Here is a 26,390-nt window from a genome sequence, read left to right as displayed (position 1 = left end):
ATCTAAAGTGAGCCACAGAATTTTAGGTTTAAGACACTGGACCTAGGAGTAAGCTTAGTGCAGCTGATATAGGTTGAACCTCTCTAGTCCAGCACCCTTGGGAGCTGACCGGTGCCGAATCAGAGAATTTGCCGGACCACAGGAGGTCAGTATCGTTTAGCTAGTAGCACTACAACACTGCCACTGCTTACTGGGCTGTAGAGGACATTTAGGGGTAAAGTAGAGATAACTATCAGAACCGAACACTGAGAGCCAGGACTGGTGGCTATAAATAGACTTTATGGGACTGAGAGAAACTTGGTCACACCCACGATACATGGACATTCAGCTAACAAAAATCATTCCAGACCATGGATGTTTCTGGACTAGCGTGTTCTGGACTAGAGAGGTTCCACCTGTACAAAGAAGCTCCATGGGGCTGTAACATGCTCAACACAGATAAAATCCTCTGAAATTTTAGCAACAAGAAGTTCTACTGAGCATGTGAAAAATGATGGCTTTCAGAAGGTTTTGACTATGTCAAATTGGGGAGGGACAGCAAAGGTCCCTTTCGGGTTCCAGGATCATTTACTTCCCACATTTCTAGCTTCTGCAAAGCATAGCATAAAGATGCTAGAAAGATCTTGCAAAGCAAAACAAAAAGATGCTAGAACTCTTCAAAGGAACAGTTGGAGGAAAATGTTTACATTCACAAAAATAGCGATGTATCCGTATTTTCGTTCTTATGAACAGCTTCATCGTTTTGGTTGAAATGTTAGAACATCAGCCTGCAGCATGAAGCGTGCATGGAAAAACATCCGCTTGACCAGTTAATGCCTGACAAAGTTAAAGGAAACTGAAAATGGGCATTTGCAGTGTAAAATGTTAGCATCCTTAAGTGTACGGATTCCTGCCAGCTCAACTTTTAATACCCAAGTTATTTTATTATGAGTTCTCGAAAGAAAAAGAGTTCGAGTGACCAGCACTGTCAGTACTAACTTGGAGACCTTTGGTAGACTTAGGCTTGCAACAAGAGGAAAAACCTTGATCAGTGATCAGAAAAAGAACATGCCAACGGGTTTTCTACACAGTGACTTACTGAACAGCAAGCTGATGTGGTCTCAGGTTATGCTGTGGCTTGCCATTCGTGAACATGCTCTGTAGACAAGCCTTAGTACCAAACATCAGCTTAGAAAGACTCACAGCCCAAGTGTGATTGGTTGCATTTTGACACTGAAGTGGATTGTTGTTGAACATACAACTTTATGCATCAAAGACAGATAGTTGATAGAGGGTTTGGGCTTTTTAGCTATTCAGCAATGGTCAGGTTTTTTTAAGAGTGGATACAGCTCACTAGAACACTGAGAAAAATGTATTCAATTCCTTCCCTATACTCAATGCTGAAGCTGCTACATTTCATTGCCCTTGACTGAAGATTGCAGTATCTTCTTTCATACATCTCAGCACTTGTTTAAATAACAAAGTTGCATCCGTTTACCTGAAGGAGCTAAAATCATTTGTTAATCTGGCACGGAACCATGGAGTTTTATATTGTTAGCTTAGTTGGGTAATGAATTGACTTCAGCTACATTGGTTTGTGTGTCCACATAACAGATTTACACTGCTAACTAACTAACTAAATCTGTTTTTAAATCAATTTTCGTTAAATCTATGCAACTTTGTGTTGGCAAGGCCTCTGTAATACACTGGCTGGAGTCAGGTAGTGGAGAGTAAATCTAGACTGCAGCGCTATTTCAGGATACATCCTGAAATAGCTATTCCGCGTCTTTTGATCCAGCCAAATAGATTTCAAAATAATGGGCTTGCTATTCCGATGTCCCTGTAACTCTCATTCCATGAGGGTTAAGGGACGTTTTGGAGTAGCGGTTTATTTCAAAATAAGATATGCAATTTGTGCATCTTATTTTGACCTATGGGTGCAGTGTAGATACATGATTGCTCTTGTACATGACTATAGCTAGACGTTCTTTAGTCCTTAAATTTGTTCCTCAGCATTTTGTGTTTCGAGGGCCAAGAATTGTTGTTGAAGATTGTTCTTCATCGGGTTGCGTTGCATTCAGTAGTAATTCAAGACAGTAAGCAGCTTTGTGTGTGCTTGTGCCATACCAAAAATAGGAAGATACCTACAAGAGAGAGCTAGTCGTGGCAATGGTAATATCACTGCTTGCAGACGATACTCACTGCTTTGCTGGTCAGTACCACAGTGACACAGGGCGTAGAAGTAGCAGCAACAGCATGCATCTGCTTTGGTCACAGGTACAGCATCTGCAGGGCTCCATGATCGTAACTGTGACCAACTTTCTCTCTCTCGTGATTTTTTTCCCCTGTTTTTCTTTGTTTAAGACTGAGCTTTGCTTCTGGCTCTGCAGGTAGCTGGGAGCCTATGGCAAGAGACTGGGAAGATAAGACTTCAGTGAGAAATAACTAAGTGAAAAGGGCAGCAGATTGCAATGAAAAGATGGTGCTGGCTTGTCACTGGACCAAAACTTTTGTCTGAGTTGTCATCCCAAATGTAGTCTTCTTGCAGGTTTAAAACTCTGTAAATTTGTAACACATAATCTTAGAATCACGTGACTAGAATGAACCTCTAGAAATCTTCTAGTCCAGTTCCCTGCACTCATAGTGGGATTAAGGTATCTAGACAATCCCTGACAGGAGTTTCTCTAGCCTGCTCCTTAAAATCTCTGACAGAGATTCCACAACCTTCCTAAGCAATGTATTCCAGTGTTTAGCTATCCTGACAGGAAGTTTTTCTTAATATCCAACCTAAACTGCCCATTGATTCTTATCCTATCCTCAGAGATTAATTAGAACAATTTTTCTCCTTCCTCCTTGTAACAACCTTTCATGTACTTGAAAATTATGTTCCCTCATAGTCTTCTCTTTTCTAGCCTAACCAAACCCATTTTTTTCAATCTTCCCACATAAGTCATGTTTTCTAGACCTTCTATCATTTTTGTGGCTTTCTTCTGGTTTTACTCCAATTTGTCCACATCTTTCCTGAAGCGTGGTACCCAGAATTAAACACAGTATTTCTGTTGAGGCCTAATCAGCATGGAATAGAGCTTGTGAATTACTTCCTATCTGGCTTACAACATTCCTACTAATAAATCCCAGTATTGTGTCGGGTGGTTTATTGCAACAGGGTTAACTCATGTTTAACTTATGATCCACTGTGACCCTCGGATTCCTTTCCTCAGTATTCCTTTCTAGAGAGCCGTTTCTCATAATGTATGATACAGATGTTGCCTGTGTGTGCATCACATAGTGTGATAAAAGACCCAGAGATGAGCCCTTGCAAAGAGAAGTTACCTGAAAAATAAGATCCCTGTCATAGAGACAAGGTGGGTGAGAGATGCTCTCTTTTATTGGACTATCTTCAGTTGCTGAGGGAAACCAGCTTTTGAACCACACCAAGCTCCTCTTCAGCTCTGGGAAAGGTACCACCACAACTACATTATATGGCCACTACAATGTCAGCTTTTAAAAAAAAAGTTTTTAAAGTTGATTAGCTATAGGAAGGTATGTAAAGCATTCATTAGGATTTGGGGATGCAATGAAATAAAATTCTGCTGTACCCATTATTTAGATCAGCGTTTTTCAACCTTGTATAAAGTACTCCTTTTTCAAAAAAAAAAAAAAATTGAGTACCCCCAGTATCTAGTTTTCTCTCTCACCAAATTTTTTTCTACCATTGCAACACATTTGTTTAAACAACTTAATCGTAGCCAGGCAGGCAATGAAATTTTTGCGTGTAAAAAGTACAAAAATAATAAAACGCTGTAAAATTTAAAACACAAATTCAGTTTTCTCCAAATTTCAGTTGTGTTGACATACCCCCCAGATGTCTCTCGAGTACCGCAAGGGTACTCATACCACTGGTTGAGAAACACTGATTTGGATGATACCATCAATGTTAAATACTGACTCCAACCATTTTTGTCCTATTAAATAAATGTTCCCTCAAAACTTGGCTTTGATTGGCTTAAAGATTCACTGTATCATTAAACCTAGCTTGAGTTTTAGATTTTTAAGGAAACCCAAAAGGAGATATCAACCAGTTTAAAGAATTTTATCATTAAATGTTCTACAACTCTTGATTTTTCATTTTAACTCTTACAAAGCCTTGACTTAGGCTACTTTTGTGCACTTAGCTCACCACTGAAGCTCCTGACAACAGACAGATGTCTAGAGTTTGAACAAAGCCTGTCAAAGCGATGAGTGATTCTGCGTGCCCAAAATACCATGCACCCCCTGAGAATCAAGCCTCTGTTGGACACCCAATCAACTTTACCAGTCACTTGTGAAAATCTGGGCCAGTGTATTGTACCTCATGAATCTGTTGGACTGTTATTTGGTAGTATCCTTTCTTTTGTATTTCTTTAAATAGCATGAATCAAAAATCCCATGGAGCTACTACTTTGCGGACATGATCCCAACTTCTGTGGATTTTTTTTCCCATTAACATACACTGTAAAAAAAATTAAGCTTATTTTAAAGGTCATAGAAGAAGATCAAGGAAAAGAGTATCTCTTTCTGTTTCAGATAGGAACTGGACAAGAGCTCTGGACATTCTCCCTGTCTAGCAAGCTAGCTTTTTACTTCGCAGAGTTCTCCAACCTCGCTAGGCTCACTGCTCGAGGGCAAATTTAATTAAAGTCAGCCGAGAATTTAAAAATGGGAAGGGGAACAAGAAAAAAAAAACATGTTTCTTAATTATGCTGTGGAATTTCTCCCTGTAACATCTCAGGCAGCTCCGTTTGAAACCAACTCTTAGTGAAGTATATGGTATCCTCTACAGGATCAGCATTCGGACACTACTGCTGTGTGTCTGGTGTACAGCTTTTTGATTTCTGAATGATTTAAGAGTTGAGCTTTTTGGAGGCTAAATAAGCTGTGCTGTTTCAAGTTCCTTTTCAAGACCATTAAATGTCTATTCTACGTTATTAATTACTCTCTTCAAAAGTCATCATAATTTGTACATTCTTCACACCAATATTGCAAGATTTAATATATAATTGTTGATAATGTGCCTTAAGCGGCACAGAGGAAGAGTGCTGTCTAGATTTAGAGGGAGGGTCTCAAAAGTACAAAGGAGAGTTGTATGTCCAGCTCCTTTTGATTTTCAGTGGCAATTAGGTACATGGTTAGCTTCTATCTTTGTAGCAGCTATGTTTAAGAGGGAGGTTTTCAATTACTGAGAGTATGTAAATAAATTAAACTGTGAAGTAGCGTGTTCGTTATATTTTGTAACACATCGTTGTATGAAACTATTCCAGTTTAATCACCCTTTCTTAGGACAGCACATGAGCCAAATCAGATAAGCTCATGAATGTCCTTCTGTGTGTCGGTAAACAAGCAGTATTGATTTTTGACATACAAAAAGTCCCATTCCATTTGTCATATCTTATTGATTACATTTTATGATCACAAGGAACATAAAAGTATCAACAAAATCTGAAAGATATCCACTACATTTGAAAGAATATATATATTTATATTATATGTGTACACACTTACAAAACTATTGATTTTAATCTAAGAAAATAAGTTCTAAATCCTGTTCTACCCATCTTACAGGCAGACACCATCATGACATTCATATGGTATATATTGGTTAGCAAACTTTTAATTAACGTGAGGCTTATTCTGTTTTTCTGTGGGTGCGTCTACACAGCAGGGCTTAACTCGAAATTGCGTAGCTTACGTCAATTGCATAGTTTATTTCAAAATTGGGAGCGTCTACACAGCACTTATTTTGAAATAGAGCACTCTTCCTCTGACTTTCCTTACTCTTCGTCCAGTGAGGGTTGCAGGAGTTAGAGTAAGAAGTCCTCCAGTTGACAGGTTTTCAACATTATTTCAGAATAACTGCCTGCTGTGTAGACATGGGTCAAGTTATTTTAAAATAATGTTGCTGTGTTCTTTGCTATTAATTTTGTTTGCTCTGTTGTGTGAATCCACGTCTTGAGTGAAACAAAGCATATCTGTATGATAATTGGTGGGTGACATTTTTACTGATAAGCTAAATGAAGGCATCTTTCTTAAGCTGTTGGTCCCAAATTTAGAGAAAAAAAAAATAAGAACCCATCTCTTTGTATTATAGCCTTTCCTTCTTATGACCTGGAAGTACTACTTTTTTCTTTGTATATAATTGGTGACTACCAAGACAATTACATTTTGTCTTAGGAGTAGAACCACTTTGGTTATATTTATTGTGTCACGGTGATGAGATGGTCATCTGTCACAATTAGATCATTTCTCAACCCCCCCTTCTTCTCTCCAAAAAACTCTTTCCTCCATCACACTAACAATGGAGGATGCAGGCTTTCATCCTTGTCAGGAAGTTCCAGCACATATGGTGGTTCTTAAGTAGGTCCCTCCTATATGATGTTTCGTTAGGATGTTTTCTTTGTCCCTAAAAATCTCCATTTCAAGGATTATGTTAAAATCCTCCGATTGCATCTTTAATTTCCACTTCATATTTTCAAATTCTAAATTTGAGACACTACCACTCAGCGCATCAGTGTAGTGTCCAGTCAATTCAGCGTGCTGTCCATCTCTACGATAGTACAAGGATGGGACCTTCAAACAGAATGTGCCTAGCTGGGTCTCGCCACATAAAGGGACTTTTAGGGATCCAAACATCTTGTTGGTAGATTTTGACACCAGAGAAACCTGAAGGTTTATATTCACTGCTTGAAACTTTCATGAGATTGGAAATCCATAGTGTTATTTTCTGGCCACTTCCTCTTGTCATTGTGTTTTCTTCACATGTGGTCTACATGTCCTTGGCCTGATCTGCTTCTTCATACGTAGTTAGCTCTACTAACATGAAAATGAATCAACACTTAAAAACCAAGCAAAGATTATGCATATTGTTCAGAATCTATGATTTCGTTACACAAGGAAAGAGATGGGCAGAACAATTTATAAATTGGAACCTTTGCTATTTCAAATAAGTAAATATTCCAGTTCCATTAGGTGGGTCTAGATAATTTTGGCATCAGACCTTTCCAGCCTCAATTATCTTGAAGCCAAAGCTGTCACAAGGATGGGTGGGGGAATGGTAAATAGACCAGTGGAGGAATTGGGGGCCACAGTGCGTATTCTGACTTTGGGATCAAAATATAGGCGTGCGCCTTGTTGGGGAAGGTACTTTAAGGAGAAACCAAGCTTCGGTTTTATTCCATTTTAGACATGTCATTAACAGACAACAGAAAAATTAAGACTGCATTGAATGACTCATGAGGAAGTATTAAGAGTTAACTGTGTATATCTTGGCTAAGTGATTACTGTGGGGACAGAACTGTTGAAGGATGTACACAGCAGCAAAGAATGAATTGGCACAATAAAAAGAAGTATACCTGGCAATAAGGGGATGAGAGGAAATATTGAGGCTGATTATCAAGAAAATGTTCCTAGCAGCTAGATTGTTAAGCTGGAGTAGCTTTCCCTGAGAAATGATGGACACCCCATCACAAGTAAACATGCAGTAGGGAATAATCCTGTACTAGCAAGGAGAGGAAGTGAAGGATCCAGACTCTTGATTCTAGATTAGGAATTTTAGAAGTAGACTAACAATACACTCTTCAGATTTCCTGTTTGCCTTGTACCATATCCTTGAGCACTCAGACAAAAGCTGTGTACAAAAAGCAAGCAGGCAGCTGAAAGGTATGGCAAGGAGAGATACCACTGAAATAAAGGTCTAATTTTAATGCTGTTTTCCTCTTGTGTGTGCCCTCTCCCCCTCTTGCATCCGCTAGATGTCCATTTCTGTAAGTTTTCCCTTCAGAACAAACCTATCATTTTTCACCACGGGATATTTACAGCTTCAATCAGTGCCAAATTCAATTGGCTTCTGATCTCATAGCTGGAAGTTATAGATGCAGATATTATTTGCACTGCGGTTAATTATGGAGCAATCAAACTTTGGCTTTTCCACTGTAATTTCCTCTGCCAGCTAATTTAATTAATCACCCCCAGCTCAGCTCTTCCAGCTGCGACCGGCAGGGTCATTAATTAGGCATGTGGCGGTAGCTCATAGACCAGTTCCTGTTAAGGGGCTGCTGCCCACTTGATCTCTAAGGGAGTGATAGCTTTCTCTAAGCATCCAGGCAGGATTAGAGGGGGTTGACACATTATTGTACCCCCTCTAGAAGGAAAGGCTATTCCCAGATGATGTTCTGGGAGAAAACAACATGATTGCTGAGACTTCTGGCATAGTTCACTGGCATGGCTAAGAAAAGGAGGGGGCTTTATCGCACGCAGTATTTTAAGATGTTTTAAAACCTTGTATTTGAGAGACATGCGAGGTGTGGAGACTGCCTGCAGTCCCACCAGTTGTTCAAAGGCTGCATCCTCAGTATTCCCTAATGTAGGACGCTCTAGCCCCCACCCCCAAAAATTAGAACCTGAATGCTTAAAACCTCTCTGCCAAACTAGTTTTGGGAGCTGATCTGACTTCAACTAGTGCATCTTACGTTTCCTATTTCAGAAAGGGAAAGCAGTTTTTCACAGTTAAAAGAAATATAATTGTAGGTTTGTCTTTTCAGTGAAAACAACCATGGTAATAATCCAGTAGGACTGTGGTGTCGTCTTCCGAGGTGAAAATGATCAGCAAAACCCGGGGGTGGAGGGTGTTTGTTTTTTACATAATGTTATGCAAACTAATTTGTAGTAATCACTTTGTATTCAAATTAAGAATCACGATGCTGAATGTAAACAGAAAAAGCCATTATGTGATACCCTGGTCTGATAGGTTTCAAAGTAACAAGCTCAAAGGCCACTAAAAATAAATAAACCCTAGTTCCCTCCTTTGGGATGATGTATTAGAATAACACCAACTACATCTCTTTCCACCGGCTTTTGTCTTGTATCTTGAGGTTGCTTTGAACTTTCAGCTCAATCTCTAAAACTCCATAGTGGCCAGGCCCTGAGAACAATATTATGAAACACCCCAGCTTCTATGTGAGTTCTTTCTGTCCCTTTGGGATGACAGGAAATCCACAGTGTTCCCTTAATTTAGTGTAACATCGAATCAGCCTTGACTTTTGGAGCAAGTTTGCTAGAAACGCCAAAAATAGGTAAAGCTAATTGCAGCGCTCAGTAGTAGCCACAGCAAATAACTGGTTAAGAGTTTTAACAAAGTTTGAATCTGAAGTCCAGCCCACCACAGTAACTGATTGGTATTTCTAGTCTGCATCCTATATAGGTCACTGTTGAACTGGTTCGCAGTTTTCCCCTCTTCCTTCTAGAACAGCCGGACTGTACTCCAGGTCATTGTCAGAGGAATCATTTGCTATAGAACTACTAGCAAGCACTCCAAAATACTTTCTGCCATTTACAACCTTCCCAAAAAAACCATCAGAGACACCAAGAAAAAAGAATTAGGATAAAAGAGATCAGTTGTCTTCATCAAATGAATGAATGTAATTGAGCCAGTGTCAATAGAAGAGTAATTGTGTGGACGTTCTGTTTCTAGAAAGACGATGACATTCCTGATAAAAGCTCACTTCAACAACATCAGCGCTTGCTCTGGTGACTGCCTTACTTCACCAAAGCCTGTATACACACTCACGTAAGGACTTTGTACCAGAAATCTCCCAGGTTCCAGACTTTTCTCAAAGATGTAGTTAATAGTCATGTCTCAATTGAATCATAGAGACTGCACATATCCCATTTTCCAAGCCTAGAACCCCTCCTCCAAATATTAATAACAAACACCCAAGTCACCACTGAGCCCCTGGGTAGAATAGGTTTTGTAATCAACATATCCCAAAGAAGCCTACTACCACGCAGAAAATTCTACACATTCAAGTCTTCCTCGCTATGAAGAAAGAATGAATGACTTTGTGTGTGGTGACTTTCAGCAAACTCCAGCAGACAATAATTGCTAACTCAAAAAATATATCGTGAACTCTTTCTTCAGCCTTGCAGGCTTTATGCCCTGAAAATTCTGCTATTAGAAGGACAAGCCATGAGAACATTAGAGTTTGATTCTCACTGACGATCTAAAACCTCTAGACAATGTCTAGTTCACATTAGACAAGTGAACAACATGCCAGGAGGTGCAAAGGACGGACCCGGAAACAATATTTTTCTTTGGCTGAGTAGATGGACCTTATCCATTACATCTGTTTGTGTTTAAAAAAAAAAGTGCAACAATAAACATGGACTGGCACAGTCTCCAAGCAGTCCACCAGGAAGAAGAGAATTTGAACTACTCCAAGTGGCAATAGATCATTAGGAAATTCAGTGATTAACGCCTCTGCCTCAGCAGAGAGCAAAGTTAGATGCACATTTCCACTGGAAAAAATCTCTAAATCTAAGACCGTAATTTTGCATCTCCTGAATTTCTCCTCACACAGGAGAAATTGGTGACCCAGCCTCCCCTTTACCCCAGTGGCTCATGAATTAGAATAGAATTAGGCATTTTAATAGTCCTTCTGTTAGCCCGAGAGATCTGATTCTCAGAACTGGTCTAAATTTCACTGGGGGGCTTTTTCAGTAAGTTTCTGTAGTCATCAGGATTGATGCTAAAATGGAAATGGTAGAATTTAATCTCTGTTTCCAAAGTAGAAGAAATGCTGATGTCATCTAGAAGAACATCTGCTGCAAAGAATTTATTCTGGAATGAATTTCTCTGTGGGGTCAGAAAAGCAGATAACCAGCATCTTACATATTCTACAGCAGAGCCTGAAAGTTGTAGCTGTGCAAAAAAGACCAGTGTCAACCTTACACTCAGTCTCACCAACAGAATCCAGTCATCCTATTCTGCCACACCTGGATATCAGGGTGGAGACACTCCGGCAAGAGGAATGGGCATTTGTTACAATCCCCAACCAGTCTTGTCACCAACACCACAATGTGATTTCCTGGTTTGGACCTGCTGGTACTTGTTGAATAAATTCTGGGCTGGACAAGGTCACGGTGCAGCCAGCCTGTATCACTGGGGCCTTTGTGACAGCCCTTTGTGCAGCTGCAGCACAGCCAACGTATACTGTTGATGAACGCCGGCTGTCTAGAACAGTGTTTCCCAAACTCTGGTCTGCAGACCCCTGGTGGTCTGCCGTGGTACTGTAGGGGGTCCGCGATGGTACTGTAGGGGATCTGCAGACCCCTGGTGGTCTGCGATGGTACTGTAGAGGGTCTGTGGAACCGTGGTGGTCTGTGATGGTACTGTGGGGGTGTGCAGAAAGTTTAAAAAAAGAAATTAAATGTACAGTGTATAAAAACATGTATTTTAATTAATAAATATTCATATATTATGTAATTATAAATATATATTAAATATTTAGTTCCGTGATCATGGTACATGAATACATCACATGATTATCAAGTAATGGAATGTTTGAAAACAGCTCTGTTGTTTGGGGGCAGGGGGGTACGCAAAATGTTACTAGATTGAAAAGGGATCCGTATGCTCAAAAAGATTGGGAGCCACTGGTCTCGAAAAAGTGCAACACACCACTGAACATGCCATCGCTTGGCTGGATGCCTCTGCACACGCTAAATAAATAAATTGCCCCACCCCAGTTCACCCACACAGCTCCTTCATTTTTGTTGAGCAATGAATATCTTCGGTCTTTCCCGTGCTACTGAATGTCTTTAGTGAATACTCACGATAGTCCTCAAGGCTTCCACTGAGCCGCAGCATAAAATAGCCTTCTGCTTCTTATCAAGCAAAACAGTTTACTTAATTCTTTTCTTCAGCTTCCCAAAGTAATGAGCATAGGATATTCCACAGATCCCAGAAAGGTGTCCCTCTCACATCCTGTGCTAATTCATCATGTGAATTCATACGATTTGTATAGGAGGGCATTAAAGACTGTAATGATCAACTGTCATTCTGTAAGTGAATCTAACTGCTCAGATGTCCAAGCAAACCAGTCCGGCTGGACAACTCGACAGTTGCCATACTGACCCATACCAAGGACAAGAGGCACCCACCCTGCAACAAGAACAAAAGGTTTTCACAGCATCTGTGTGTCTGTCATTGGCTGAAAAAGTGAGTGGCCCAGGAGAAGAAATATGTAAATTCAGAGGTACCCTCCAGTATGTGTACCTTTACGGAGAGCAACTTCAGCTTTCAGTTTTCGCTTGAAAAGCCTTTGGAAAGAGAGCATCACAAGATAAGCTTTCAACTTCGCAGAGTTTTCCAGACTGTTTCAACATCCGATTTTCTAGTTTTATTCCTGAGCGCATTTCTTTTCCTCTTTGCTAGCATTTCAGCATTTCCCACGAGTGTTAGACCAGAGGACATAGGCTTTCAAGAGATGCTTGTCCACTAATTAAATGTTTTCTCCAAAAAAAAAGTCAGATTTACTACCCATATTTGTAGTGAGGGATTGGCAACATTTATTCATCACTTCTCTTGAGTGTAGTTGCTAGTTGATTAGCCACGGAAGAACTTTTTCTGTGGTTAATGAAGTGGATGGTCCTTCCTGACGTGAATGCTGCTGGGAGACAGGTCTGTGACTTCTTTCAATAGCCCAGAATTCAGTTTTAGAAGGAATTTACGCAAATCTTCTTTGGGGGCTTACACCAATCTCTAACTATTAAGGGTTATAAGAGGATTGTTTTAGGGCAGCGATTTTCACTGTGCTCCGCAGACCACTGTCTCGCAGGTGGGCCATGAGGTCAGAGCTTGGCCTCCCCCACAGCAGGGAGTCTGCACCGGCAGTTCAGCCCCGTATCCCTCTGCACGAGCCCTGAGCCTCACAGGCCGGATCTCTCTCTCATGGGGTCAGAAAGCAACTCCTTGTGCTGCCGTGCCCACTCTTCCCCAGCTGGGGAAAAGACAGAGCAGGAAACCTTTCACCTAGAGGCTTTTCCCGCTGCTCCCATTGGCTGGAATCCAGTGGGAGCAGCAGGGGGCAGGAGCCAGGTAAGCACCACCTCATGCCCAAACCCTGCACCTTCAGCCCAGTCCTGCACCCATTTTGTCATCATGGGTGGTTGGCAGGTGGTCTGCAAAAAGGTTTGTATTGAGCGGGGTGGGGCATAGGCCAAAAAGTTGGAGAACTGTTGTTTAAGGGAATAGATTCTCCCACATCCTATCCTGTAAGGTTTCTTGCACTTTCATCTGTAACACATGTTGCCAGACAGCCACTGTTGGAGACCGAATATTACACCAGATTTACCATAATGGATGTGATTTCTGATTAAGGACTCAAATGTCTCATCTCAGAGAAAAGAAAATGGTAGGGAAAAGAATGTCTTTGGGTAAGGAAAACATGCTTTTCCTGTAAAGTATGGGCAAAACGTAGATTATTCTGTTTGAGTTACAGATATTGGCCCTCGCGTATGGATTGTGTGTATACAGCCCTATAACAATTGTGAATAGGGCTTCATGCTGTCCCGTGTGATGTGGACCAAACAGTGTGGCAAGACCCAATTTGACTCAGGTTTTCTTCTGAAATAATTCCTCCTTTCCTTCCTTAGGAGTACATCACTTCCCTCTAGCTGGCATTGCAAACCAAACACCCTTCTCACATGCATATTACCTTTAAAACAAGCCAAAGAAGGAGAAATACCACAGCAAAAGAATTTAAGACTTTTTAAAAAAGGGAGAGGGGCAAGGAGAAATTATAAAGACTTGAGACAGTAATTATCAGTCGCCGAGACAGCAAATCAAGCTGTCTGGGCCAATATACCGGAGAAATGCACTGCAGCGGCTGCCCAGAATGGTTAGATTAGGCCCGCCTGGGTGCGATCTGTGTGATCAGCGGAAGGTGCTGATTGTAGTTGTCAGTTTTCTGCTGTTATAAGCTCTCCTGTTATAAGTGCACCTCATTCAGCGCCTTTTTAAAAGGTTCCCTAAACCTCCCCTCCGTCCCCTTCTGCTTAAAACACAGTGGCTGACAGTCCAAATGTTTGAAATAATTGGATTCTGCATTCTAATTCATCTGTAAAGTATTCGTTGATTAAATTAGCCTAATAGATATTATTTCTTACATGACTGCATAATTTCATCCTGATTGGATCTCTATGGCACTAACGAGTCCCCCAATTTACTATTGACTTGAGAATCACGGAAGGCTAGAGATAACTATCCTCTTGTTTCAAATTTTTTTCCCAGGCTAAAAGTTAAACTGATTTATACTAAAAGGGCATACTGCTAATGCTGAACGGCAGTTGTGAAGCGTATTTGATTCTGCAGGACCAATGGTAGAAGAAAAAATATTGGTTTATATCATCTTGAGCCCTCCTGTTTACTCAGTGTGTTCTTGAAGCAGAAAGATTAACTAACCATTTAAAATCCTTTGGGGGCAAAATTGGAATATTTTTAAATAAAATAAGTTTTTATTATCTCATCAAAACAGTTTCACAGATCGCAAACAAACCCCATAAAAACTGCACACGTTCAGTGAAATAGAGAGATGATGTTTCACATCATGTGGTTTTATCCTTTATTGGTAAGATTATCTTTGAGCTGCAATTTGAATTTATCCAGGAGAGAATAAGGGGGGGAAAAAGCAACCATCAAACTAAAATTGTGTGGAGCAGTGGTACATTAAAAATGAGAATCACACTTCTGTCAGTTTTTCATAATTCTGTGTGTGAAATTAAACCACTACCTGCTCTTGTTCCTATTCTGGAAGTAACTTTATGTTGGGAAGGGGTTAACAGTAAAGTAACATTTACTTTCTCCCTGAGCCAGGAGCTGGAAACAGCTGGTGGGTTTTGTATAGTTTTGTATAGCGCTGGTGAACTGAGCAGTAGAGGGGGGGAAAAAAGTGTTGGCAAACACTCGGCCTACCCAGGACAGAAGAGGTGGGTAAACTCAGGAAACTGTTTTCATGAGTAAACGGAGGAAACAAAGGCAGCTCAGCAGGAACAGAAGGGATACCCACTCCCTCTGAATAGCTCCCCTAAAAACAGAGCTGAAAAGGAAGAAGGCCCATTTGCTTCTGGGAATCCAATAAATTGTTTCAGGAAGTGAAAGTCTGTCCACGCTGATGGAGCTGTGATTGACAGTTGGATCTCATTACGGTGCCCATCAGGGGACAAAGTGCATTCCAAAGTTATTTAAGAGGTTAAGTAGAAATAAAATGCAGGTGACAGCCCAAGGCTGAGGCATTTGGTGACACCCTTCATATGGAAAGGCTCTGCAAGAGTTAAAGGGGGCAACAGCAGGGGTAGCTTTTCTGTAGCAAGTAAAATAAATTCTTAGCAAGACTGAAATTTAGTGCACCCAGCCACCCAAACCAAGAGAGCAGGAAAGAATCCATTTCTTCCTTCCAGTTGGTAATTTATTTCAGTGAATTGTAATGTTCAGAGTTTGTCTTCATGAAAGGGCCCAGAAGTTCTCGATCTATAGGATAGCCACCGCATAGGTTGTGAGAAATGTGGGCGTCTTCACACTGCCTGCTAATGAGTTTCATATCCTCACTTTGACTTTCTAGCATAGGCAAAGGAGACTAATATGGCCTCCCAGGCAAGCCAGCTCACGGTCTTTGACTGCAAACAAGGATATCATATGGATGTCACGTTAGGGTTATTTTAATGTCCTCTTTTTCCCCTAGGAATGGGACTAAAACTAACAACTCATTTCCTACAAGCCACAGAACATGAGAGATGTTATGACCAAAGCTTGTTGTGCAATGCAGCAACCTGGAGCTAGCTCTCTGGCATGGCAGAATGACATCTGCTGCAGCTTTATTTAAACTTTAAAATGAGGTTCAAATTCAGTTTAGAAATGAGTATATTCCGCAAAATTGCCCCAGTGTTATTTACCTTGGCAATAAATTGAACATGTTTCATGCTGTCCACACACTTAAAATTTTTTTCAATACCCGCAGAGCTTAATATTGGCGTTATAAACGTTGGGGAAGTTAGTAGGAGACACCTGGAGCTTTTGTCAGCAGGTGAGGTTGGGGAAGGTAGCCTGGAATTGTGGGGTAAGCACCTGAATGTGATGATTCTTCTAAAGTTATCAGTGGATTAGATAACATTTAAACTCATCTGTAGGTTTCAGAGTAAACAAAGAATGGGACAGTTTGCGGCTCACGTAGATATTGGTTCAACTTGTCTGCTAAAGAAGATAACACTGAATTGATACACACTCCCCATGTTTTCAAGCCTTCATCACCAGCTTGTTTGTTTTTGTTTTGTTCATGACAACATGGATTCTAGAGAATAATTGAGGCAAACAGTGGATTGCACCCACTACAATAACTTAAATTCAGTATCAGCCTGAACCAGTGAAACATCCATCCATCACTGAACCATTAAGCCATGCAGTCCCTGCTAAAGTGCACTCCATTTTGCTTGATATAAATTCTATAATTATACAGTAGTTGCCCACATGAGTAGAACTGGGAAATATTTTTTCAGTAAATAGGAAATTTGTTGGGGGAAAAAAAGCAACTGAAACTACTCAAGAGGTCAAATCAAATTTGGCAAATAGTTTCAACCAAATAGAAAACAAAAGAGAAAAAACTGCAAAAGTCTGAATTTTCACCATTTTCTAAATTAATCATTTTGGTATTTTGTTTAAAAAGAAACATTGCTTCACAATTTAATTTCTCAAATTCATTTTTGTTATAGCAAAACAAAATGAAGAAAACTGGTTTTTTTTGCTTTGGCAGGAACCAAACTTTTTTTTTTTTTTCAGATGTTTCAGCATAACCACCAAAAAAATAATTCATTCCGTTCTGAGAGATGAGTGCCCTTTGTGGGTTCTGCTATTATCTTGCAGCTTTTTCATATTACTGCAAGTTAGAGAGGATGATGGTGGAAAGAGTTTGTATTTGCTCATCACTCTCCTTGGTAGCAGGTCAGTCAAGCAGGCTCCTGAAGTTTCACCGACTTTACTTTGAGCCTCCACTTGTCATGGCTACAAGAACTAATGAGATGCAATAACAGTGATAGGTTTTTGTCTGCTAATGGTGCTGCTAGCATGCGCCGGAACTCACTGCTACACGTACTGAGGCAGCTGACTAAAGCAAATCATGTAACATTTAGTACAATCAGATCCGATTTGATCAATTGCTAGCACAAATGCCAAGTAGCTTTGAAATGAAACATGGAACGGCCCACATAGTGAGATAACGGCATGTTTACATGACACCCTTGTCAAAGTCAGATCTCAAAGACTGCTGAAAAAAAAGAAGGCGGTGTGAAGGAAATGCGCTCCAAATTAATAGTTGAAGATGCCTGATACAGCCTGTACTTATTACCATCTTGATCCATGTCAATGCAGTGCACCTGGTAGACTGATGAATCTGGCTTGGTTTTGGACATTAGAATGCTGACTTATGTTGCACTGAATCCGAGTTTAAAAACCAGAATCCTTACTGTGTCTTTCAACAGAGATGGAGGAAAGGAAATGATTTATGTAATCCAAAATACTTTCCAAAAAGAGGTGGTATCAGCAGTGGCCAGAGTAGAAAACGTGCTGAAACCAAAGACCTGGTGTATGTTTTTTTTCTTTCTATACTTGACTTTTTTTCCCCCTGCTGATGCCAAGCTAAGCCATTATTGGATATCTGGCACTTTTGGGTGTCATTGTGAGGAAAAAAAGTGGAAGATGATGGATCTGAGTCACTGTATTGATAGAGTAATACATGGTGCATGATTAAATATAAGGATATAATTTAACCAAGAGATTCACGGATCGCTTGTGAATGGCGGTGAAACTCCCAAGTATGAAGTCTGTAATAAATCTAGGTCTGCACGGAATTAATGTGGTATTCAGAATTATTATTTACCATTTGAAGTATAGACATGATTGTACATAAGAAGAACTGTGTGCAGGGAGTGGGCCCTTAGAGGGGAAAAATAACCCAGTGTGTTGTTTCACTAATACATTTCTGAGTTAAGACTAATGGGAATTATGCTTTGGAAATCTAAATGCAGGATGAGATCAGCTCTAACGAGTACATTTATGGAATGATAACCTGATTGGTGGCACTGCCTCTTGAATGGCTGAAGAGATCTAATTGGCATATAACGCACTATAAATTTATTAGCCTGTTCTGCTTTCTCATTGGTAGGCCCTCGACTGCTAACCACCAGGAAATTACCAATTTTCAGGAGTTAGTCACTCAAGTCACACTGCCTCTGAGTTTTAAAAAAAATCTTCTTTGCTGCTGTTATAATTCACGGGGTTATAGCTTGTACATCAGCAGTCCTTTGACAACAGACGTTTTGCTAACAGACTTATTGAATAGTATGGAAGGCTAAGTGTTTACTGTTAAACTTTCTTTCCGTTCTTACTACTTCCCTCCTCCCTCCAAGTTTTGCACGAAGACCATTAGACACTAACTAATCAGATTGGCAGCCCTTGGGCTGTAGCTGCCATGCACCAATGTATGTACTTTGTAGAAATTACAATTTTGTGGCAGTTCATGTTCAGGACTTTGATGTACTTATTGATACATTCGGCCCTGGGGCACATCAAGCAAAAGAAGACATACCCACCCTCTTATTTCAAGAGCATAATAGAAATATTCAGCAGCAGACATAATTATTTCAATTACTTCGCTCTGGTTTTGAGAGACACACTTAAGAGTCACAAATTAGAAAATAATATTCACATGTTTCCTCTAATTGGTAACAGATTAGAGACATTTTATCGCTTTTAAATAATTTCCAAATGTGCCCCGAAGAGGCTATGCAGGAAAGAGGCAGCAACAACAACAGCAAAAAGGTCTTTTAAGCAAATACTGCTTTGGCAAATGGAACAGAATAATCCATTGTGGTGCATATCTGAAATTTCTTGTAGATATTTCCATAGAGTCTCTGTACAATAGGAACGTCTTGTCCTTACAGTTAGTGTACATCATCTGTGCAAATTTTCTTTTGCTTACATGCGATCAGATTTTTTGAGAGTTTTTTCATATTTCACAGTTGCAGGTTCTGCGCCTCTTGCTGTAAATGATAAAAGCTTAAGCATTTCCAGGAGTGACTAAAAGCTTTGTGTGCCCAACTTCAATCAGCTATGAGAGACCTGCTTTCAGAAGGTCCTGGCTGCTGAAAATCCAGTGTCTTCAATTGGACATCCAAAAATTTTGGCCAAGGAATTATTCTAACTTTTTTAAATTAGTAGACCTTTTCTCTCTCTCGCTCTTCTCACCTCTTCCCCCAACATCACAATCTCATCTCCCTCCTCGCCTTCTTCTGGTGATATGGTTACATTGAAATGCCCCAAGACTGTCCCAGTTTTGCTGCATAATGGGCTGAAGGCTGTATTGACCACGGGCTGTGCTCCTGGCAATTTTCCATTTATGTTGGACCAGAAGAGCAGTCGCACTGTGGAGATGGCTTATGAGGCAGCTAGGGGAGCATTCTCAAAGACTTGTGCAGGTTTGTTTAGGTGTATTATTCCCCTCAAAGTAAATGGGAGTCACCTACCTGAAATCCCAGGTAACTAATTCAGAATGAAGCCTCTTTCATTCCCCTTCCTGTGATGCATACAAGCATGTCAGCAGCTGTTAACTTAGGGCATATCTAGACTACATTTCTTTTCCAAAAGGAGATATGCAAATTTGGCACGAATTTACATATCTTCTTCCGGTCGCATTTTTGAAAGCGGGTCTTTTGAAAGTGAAAGTAGTCTGGACGTGAGGGTTTTTTTCGGGAGAAAAAAAACCTTTTCAAAAAAAAAAAAGAGGCTTATGCGGCTTTTTGAAAAAGGGTGTGGGTTTTTTTTCGGGGAAAAAACTGCATCCAGACTACTTTCACTTTTGAAAGGTCCACTTTTGAAAATGCGATCGGAAGAAATCTTTCAGAAAAAAAACCGTAGTCTAGACGTGCCCTTACTGTGACTGTTCTTCACTGGAACTCGGCTGAATTTCATTTCCATGTCGCTGTCTGGAACCAGTGCATGAAATAGGAGTATTTAGCAGACAGAGCTAGATAGGCATTTACCCAAGCCCTTCTATTTGCCTCTCTGCCATTCAATAATTCACAGGTTCTGTGTTGCTAAGAACCTGAGATTCCATGTTTTTTTATGCTATTGTTTGATTTTTGTTTCTAGAGGAAGTTCTTAAGATGTTGTAACTTTCAGAAAATGTCCGATGATACTTTCCTAACACCAATTTTAAATGTTACCTCTGGCCTGATTTTTCAAAGTCCTGAGCATCTGAACTCTATTAGCTTCTAATTTAGCTCTTAAGCTACAGGGGAAACATGATCTGGTGTTGAAAAGAAGAAATTCCTTCAGCTGACCTACCACGCCAGTAGATAGACCTTTATCCCAAAATGATGTGGTCGTCAGTGAAATGACATTTGAAACTTTAAGACACCGCCAGACTTCTATCAGGTTTAGCTCTAGAACTTATGATGCAGGGAAGAGAGGCCCAGAGTGGCTGAAGAAGTAAACATGAAAGATGATGTGGTAGACAGGGATATTTGGGGGGAGGAGGAGAGAGAAGAGACTACAGTGTCTGAGGCTGTGTCCAGACTTAGGGGTTTTTTCGAAAAAAGTAGCCTTTTTTCGAAAAAACTTCACCTGCGTCTAGACTGCAGCCGCGTTCTTTTAAAATTAAATTGAAAGAACGCGGCTTTTCTTTCGACAGCGGTAAACCTAATTCCACGAGGAAGAACGCCTTTTTTCGAAAGTGCTTTTTCGAAAAAAGGTGTTCTTGAAAGCAAACAGGGCTTTTTAGAAAGAGAGCATCCAGACTCACTTGCTGCTTTCTTTCGAAAGTTCCGCGTGCAGTCTAGACGCTCTCTTTCGAAAGAGGCTTTTTCAAAAGTATCTTTCGAAAAAGCCTATTTCGAAAGAAGCTTGCAGTCTAGACATAGCCTGAGAGAGAAGCTTGTTCTTTGCTTCTGACATTGACAGTATCAGAAGGGTTTTTTATTTTTTGCTCTGAATGCATTTTTCTGCGTAATCTGTGATCAAGTCCTGACTTTTATTACTGAAGTGTTTTGCTTAGCTATAATTTCACATGTATGAGCCAATATAATCCTTTTTAGTCCCAAAGCATGTGTTTATTTTCTATGGAGGTGTAACAAATGTATCTGCAGTGATGGTTTCACTGCTAATTTTTTTCCAGATGTAATGTTGTTAGATGGGGAACAGAATGCGCTGTAATTATAGCTGTCAGACCCCGGATATTAGAGAGACAAGGTGCGTGAGGTAATTCCTTTTATTGAATCAATTTCTGTTGGTGAGACACACACCTCTGAGCCACACAGAGCCGTTCCTCAGGTCCGAGAGAGGTACTGCCCGCACCACAGCAAAACATGAGGTGAAACAGAGTGTGTACCACAAGTAATTGGCACATATTATTAGGGGCCATTCAAAGTAGCCTGGCCCGTTCTGCAACATGTAGTGCATCATATCCAGGGCACAGAATGCCCCAATAACTATGTGACTGAAACCAGACAGTCGTGACTTTTGAATGAACTCGCACAGGAAAATGATAAAAGACCAACACACCCTCTCACCTGTGGGGGCACACTTTTCACAAAGCAATCGCGCCAGGTCTTGACCTATCAGTCCTCAGCCTCAAAGGGAGCCTGCTTTCAAAAGAGGGGCCTGCGAGCTCAAATTCATTACTCTGCTGGACACTAAAAATCACGGGCTGAACAAAGACACTGGATTTATGGCTCATTACAACAGTCTGTAAGCCACTACCCACCCACCCCCCCTTATGTCCTAAGACTGCAGAGGTCGTAATGGGGCACTCTATCTTGAATAATCCCTTACAGTATGTGCTAACTACGTATATTGAACAATCTCTTCCCCCATGCATTTTGCTAAGATACTGGGGGTCCTTTTCCCAGAGCTGAAGAAGAGCTCTGTGTAGCTCGAAAACTCTCGTAAAGCTCTGTGTAGGCTCTCTCAGAAGCTGGTCCATTAAAAGATATTCTCTCTCCTCCTTGTTTCTCTGAGGGTACGTCTAGACTACATGCTTTTTTCGAAAGAAACTTTTTAGAAATAATCTTTCAAAAAAGCTTCTTTTGAAAGAGATCATCCAGACAGCCACCACTTTTTTTGAAAAAGCAATCCGCTTTTTCGAAAGAGAGCACCCAGGCAATCTGGATGCGCTCTTTTGAAAAAGCCCTGTTTGCATTCAAGAACGCCTTTTTTCAAAAGATCTTTCGAAAAAAGGTGCCCTTCTTCGTAAAATGAGGTTTACCGCTGTCAAAAAAACCGCCTCATTCTTTCGATTTAATTTCAAAAGAATGCAGCGGCAGTCTAGACGCAAATGAAGTTTTTTCAAGAAAAGGCAACTTTTTTTGAAAAAAACCCTGTAGTCTCGACGTAGCCTAATAGTTAACACAGTAAAGGTTTTGTTTTGCTTTTATAGCCCAAATAGTTATATAATAGGTTGTTTTAGAAATTAAAAGTTACAAGAGTTTTGGTTTGTCCAGTGATTTTAAACTTTCATTGTAAGCGCTTGCATGTACACAAGGTGAACATCTTCCACTGTGTTCAAAACTTCAAACAAAACCTATACACAGATTCTATACACCTCTCCAATTCAGCTCAACCACTCTTGTGCAGTTCATTTGGTTGTAGGCAAATCCTTATTGGATACTTTTTTTTTTAACTGTGTTGGTCTCAAAAGTTTATTAGTTCTTGGGTGGAGCCTGGATTTTTCCCTTTCGTTATTTGGAAAGCATTGGCACACTCAGAACTATGATACTTATCTACTTTACAGTATTACGAGCAAAGGAAAAGCCCCATTTCTTTTCTTTCATCTGTTTATGATGCGATATGTTCCAAAGCAGATCACATCAGCGACTGTTATGGTATCCTTAATGCAGTGTGATAGTCGCATCACAGAAAGAAGTGCTGTAAAGTACATTGCTGATGTACATCCCTGTTATATGCCACATTACACTGAGTCTATGAGAAGCTCACTTGACTACCTCGGTCTGCTTCTCACCTGGCACCGATTTATTGAGATTTATGCATTGACATATTTGTGTGTCACGTATTTTCTACTGCTTAAATACTGTACAAAACCTCTGCATTGATATGAACATGAAAGCAGAAGCAAGGTGGATTTTGGTATATGCTAGATTCAAATGGTCACTCTTTTTCATAGATAAATATGATGAAAAACTACCTTTGCACAAAATGTTGTCATGTTCCTTTTGAATTGAAATGTCCTTTCAAAGCAAGTCTGCAGGTTTTGGCTTATCTCTGGAGTGACAAATTCAGCAGAAGACTAAAAATTGATATGCTGGGGTGGTTTTTTTAAACAAAACCAAAAAAAATGCTTTTTTGCAACCCCTTGAATTGAATTTGAAAAAAATTCTTCCACTTTTCTGAATCTGTAATTGTCTTTCCATATGGGGGAGAGAGACGCTTAGCAACTGGCAAATTAATGGAATGCTCCAACGCTAAGGACACGTCTAGACTGTGTTTTATTTTTGAAAAAGGATATGCAAATTCCGCGTAACTTGTGATCACTTTTTGGAACGCGGGTCTTTCGAAAGTGAAAGTAGTCTGGATGCATTTTCGGGAGGGAAGCCTTTTTTGAAAAACCGCTCTTCCTTAAAGGAGGTTTATGTGGTTTTTCGAAAAGACTACTTTCACTTTTGAAAGGCCCGTTTTTGAAACAGCAGTCGGAAGATATGCAAATTCCTGCTGAATTTTGCATATCCTCTTTCGAAAATAAAACGTAGCCTAGACGTGCCCTATAGTGACATATAACACATTTTAAATGGAACTTTCCAATCAGTCCATATTTAAGAAAAGACACGATGGACATTTATTTACATATGTAATAGATGTCTCGATAGATCAGATTATACATGTATGATGAAATGCAATGGGCATGTTGTTTCATTTAATATTCTCTTTATTGACACCCTAGAAGATTTACCCAGCATTGCTCGGGTCCTTAACTCAAATAAGTCTTGTTTTTCTTCATTTAAATCATTGCTCTAGGGTGCAGGTGGAGAGGAGGGTTTAGTAGTAGGCTGCCCAGGGGGAGAGAGGACAACCCCAGCCCTCTCTCACCGTAGCAGCTTGGGGCCAGGTGAGAAGTATCTCTCCGTGGCCACTTCAGCTGCAACAGGCACAACCGGTGGCAGGATGCATGTCCCTTGGCTTGGGGGACAGAAAGACAGACAAGACAAACTCTCTGTAATATATAGTAGATGGCTGTCCCTTTCTCCACCCCTGCCCACTGCTGATCCAGTGGGGTTACAGCTGTCCCTGTCCCCATCTCTGGCCCCTTGCTGCCCCCCTGTGGTCATTCTACGGCATAACTGTCCCTTCTCCCTGACTCCTCCCTTTCCATTGGATGAGAAATAATCAAATTCTGGGCACATCTGTTTGTCCTGGCACAACTAAACCATTACCCTGATTTAAGTTACAGTAAGAGGAAGTGGCATATCATTTTTGTGGTCCTAGCGCTTACTGTTTAGGAAGAGTTCTTGAACAAATGGATGCACAGACAGTTTCTAAACTACATAGTAGATGACTGGAATCACCTGAGAATGCTACAGGATTTATAATTTGTGTATCCCTTGTAAGATAACTTTCTGACCTTCTTTTTCTTATGTAATGTAAAGTATTTGTGCTTAAAAATTGTCCGATGGGCAAGCCTGTGTGGGCTGTTGCATAGTTTCAATGTAAATCTCCCCATGCTGTTGAGAGAGCATGCCCCAGCCCTGTTCTTAGGGGGATCGTCTCTGAGAGATGACATAATGTACTCTGTGTCCCTTGACTACATCCATTGCCTCCTAATGCTGACACTGCCTACAAAAAAAACAAATACAGTGGGAAGAGGGAGTGGCTGGGTTCAGGAATGTGTTGTGGGTAAGGACAGCTGTCTTCCAGGAACTCTTTTCAATGTCTCTATGCCTCCAAACAGCTGTTGGAAGATAACGTTTGTTCATTTCAATTCAAATGAGTGAATGATTCCCTGGCCTACTAGAGGTCCCACATGCCCCCTCCCCCCCCCTTGCTTCCTGCCCTCATGCTTTGTTTCCTTTTATTATAAGTTTTTCCAAGCGGTGCATGGACAAGTCTTACAGTTCATGATATTATTTTTCCTTTCTTTGCAGCTATTGGCAGTACTGTCTGAAAATTACTAAAGCTATATGTATACTGCATCGTTATTTCGGAATAACTAGCGTTATTCCAAAATAATGTAGCACACGTCTACACAGCAAGCCCATTATTTTGAAATAAATTTGAAATAATGGGCTTCTTACTCCAACTCCTGTAAGCCTCGCTGGATGAGGAGTAAGGGACGTTGGGGGAAGAGCACTTTATTTGGAAATAACGGCTGTGCAGACAGCACCAAAAGTCGAAAAAAGCTATTTTGACTTAAGCTACGCAATTAGTGGAACTTATTTCGGGTTTAGGCCTGCTGCATAGACGTGCCCTAATTGTTTTAGCTTCAGCGAGAAGATGCAAGCTCTGGAAAGCATCCTGCTTTCTATCAAGTCTGCTGTACTTTTTTATTTTTCTTCACCCCGTTTATGAAGAGCGTGTCAGAGAAAATATGGTTAGATTTGAAACAGGAAAAGACTTAACATACATGTAGGGTTTATAGTTGACACTTACAACCATGTCATTTGTCTTTGATAACTTAAAGCTTTCCTCAGTATCTGTAGTATTCCCTGTACTATGTTGTGCAACTTTTATTTAACCACATACAGTGTAATGCTCAGATGCAATGTATTTTATCAGACATGCCTTAAAATTATTAGGTTTAGTGGGGTGTGCTGCAATGAAAACATAAAATTTACCACGGATTTATATGGCATAGCAGTCTACAATTACAGTATATTTATCCAATTCACTTCATGTCAGTAAGACTTGCTGTCCTGGCCAGGCTAGTAATTAATGCTATACAGTAATAACCCCAGCAGGTGTCTAGCACCTGAGGAGAAGTTCCAGTTATTTCATGGCATCACTGAAAGACAGATCTTGAAAATACATGAAATGCAGTTATTTGAAAGACCCAGGTGGTGGAGGAATGTAAGAAACAGAATAGATAAAAGTGGGTGGAGAGGGGCCTGGTGTCTTTATAAACTCTACAGGATGATTATTCAATTATAAGTAGCTTTCAATAAGTGATTAATTTGATAGACTGATTCAAGTCGGAATGCTTGTATAAAAAATCACTGCTACTAGGAAGTCCTGAACTTTGGAATGCAAGTCTCTAACAGTATGACTACAGTACTAAGGACAGCAGTGGCGTTACGGATAGAAACACTTTTTTACTTGTAGGCTACTTAATCTCTCATTAATGTTACTGTGTTTTGTTAAATGTCAGGTGAAATTTCCAAAACCTCGTGTAATGTGTTAGGCTCACTGTCGCAGCGCCTCCTGCTGATCACTCTGGGAATTAGCTCTTCAGCCTCCAAAACCGCTGGCCGGGGACTTGCCCTCCGTTACCTGTCCTCTACACTGGTTCAGGCCCCTGGTCCCTCCCAGCCCACGCTGCCCTTTCCTCACA

The 26,390-nt window shown here is 40.5% G+C and overlaps 1 protein-coding gene across 7 annotated transcripts in view; it reads left to right on the top strand.

Moving 5' to 3' along the window:
- Nucleotides 1-26,390, top strand: part of AGAP1 (ArfGAP with GTPase domain, ankyrin repeat and PH domain 1) — a 496,396-nt gene that overhangs the window by 452,779 nt on the left and 17,227 nt on the right. Inside the window, exon 17 of one of the 7 annotated variants that reach the window (XM_075934052.2) lies at nucleotides 4,155-5,403. The exons of the other annotated variants lie outside the window; for them this stretch is intronic. Within the exon in view, the coding sequence (XP_075790167.1) occupies nucleotides 4,155-4,221 (67 nt within the window). The 3' untranslated portion in view covers nucleotides 4,222-5,403. Of the gene's footprint in view, nucleotides 1-4,154; nucleotides 5,404-26,390 lie in introns of those variants that run through there. 7 annotated transcript variants of the gene reach the window in all.

This window comes from Pelodiscus sinensis, chromosome 7, assembly GCF_052426305.1.
Source record: "Pelodiscus sinensis isolate ZL-2025 chromosome 7, ASM5242630v1, whole genome shotgun sequence".
NCBI lineage: Eukaryota > Metazoa > Chordata > Testudines > Trionychidae > Pelodiscus > Pelodiscus sinensis.
Note: the sequence above shows the minus strand (reverse complement) of the source record. Positions and strands in the feature narration are given on the sequence as shown.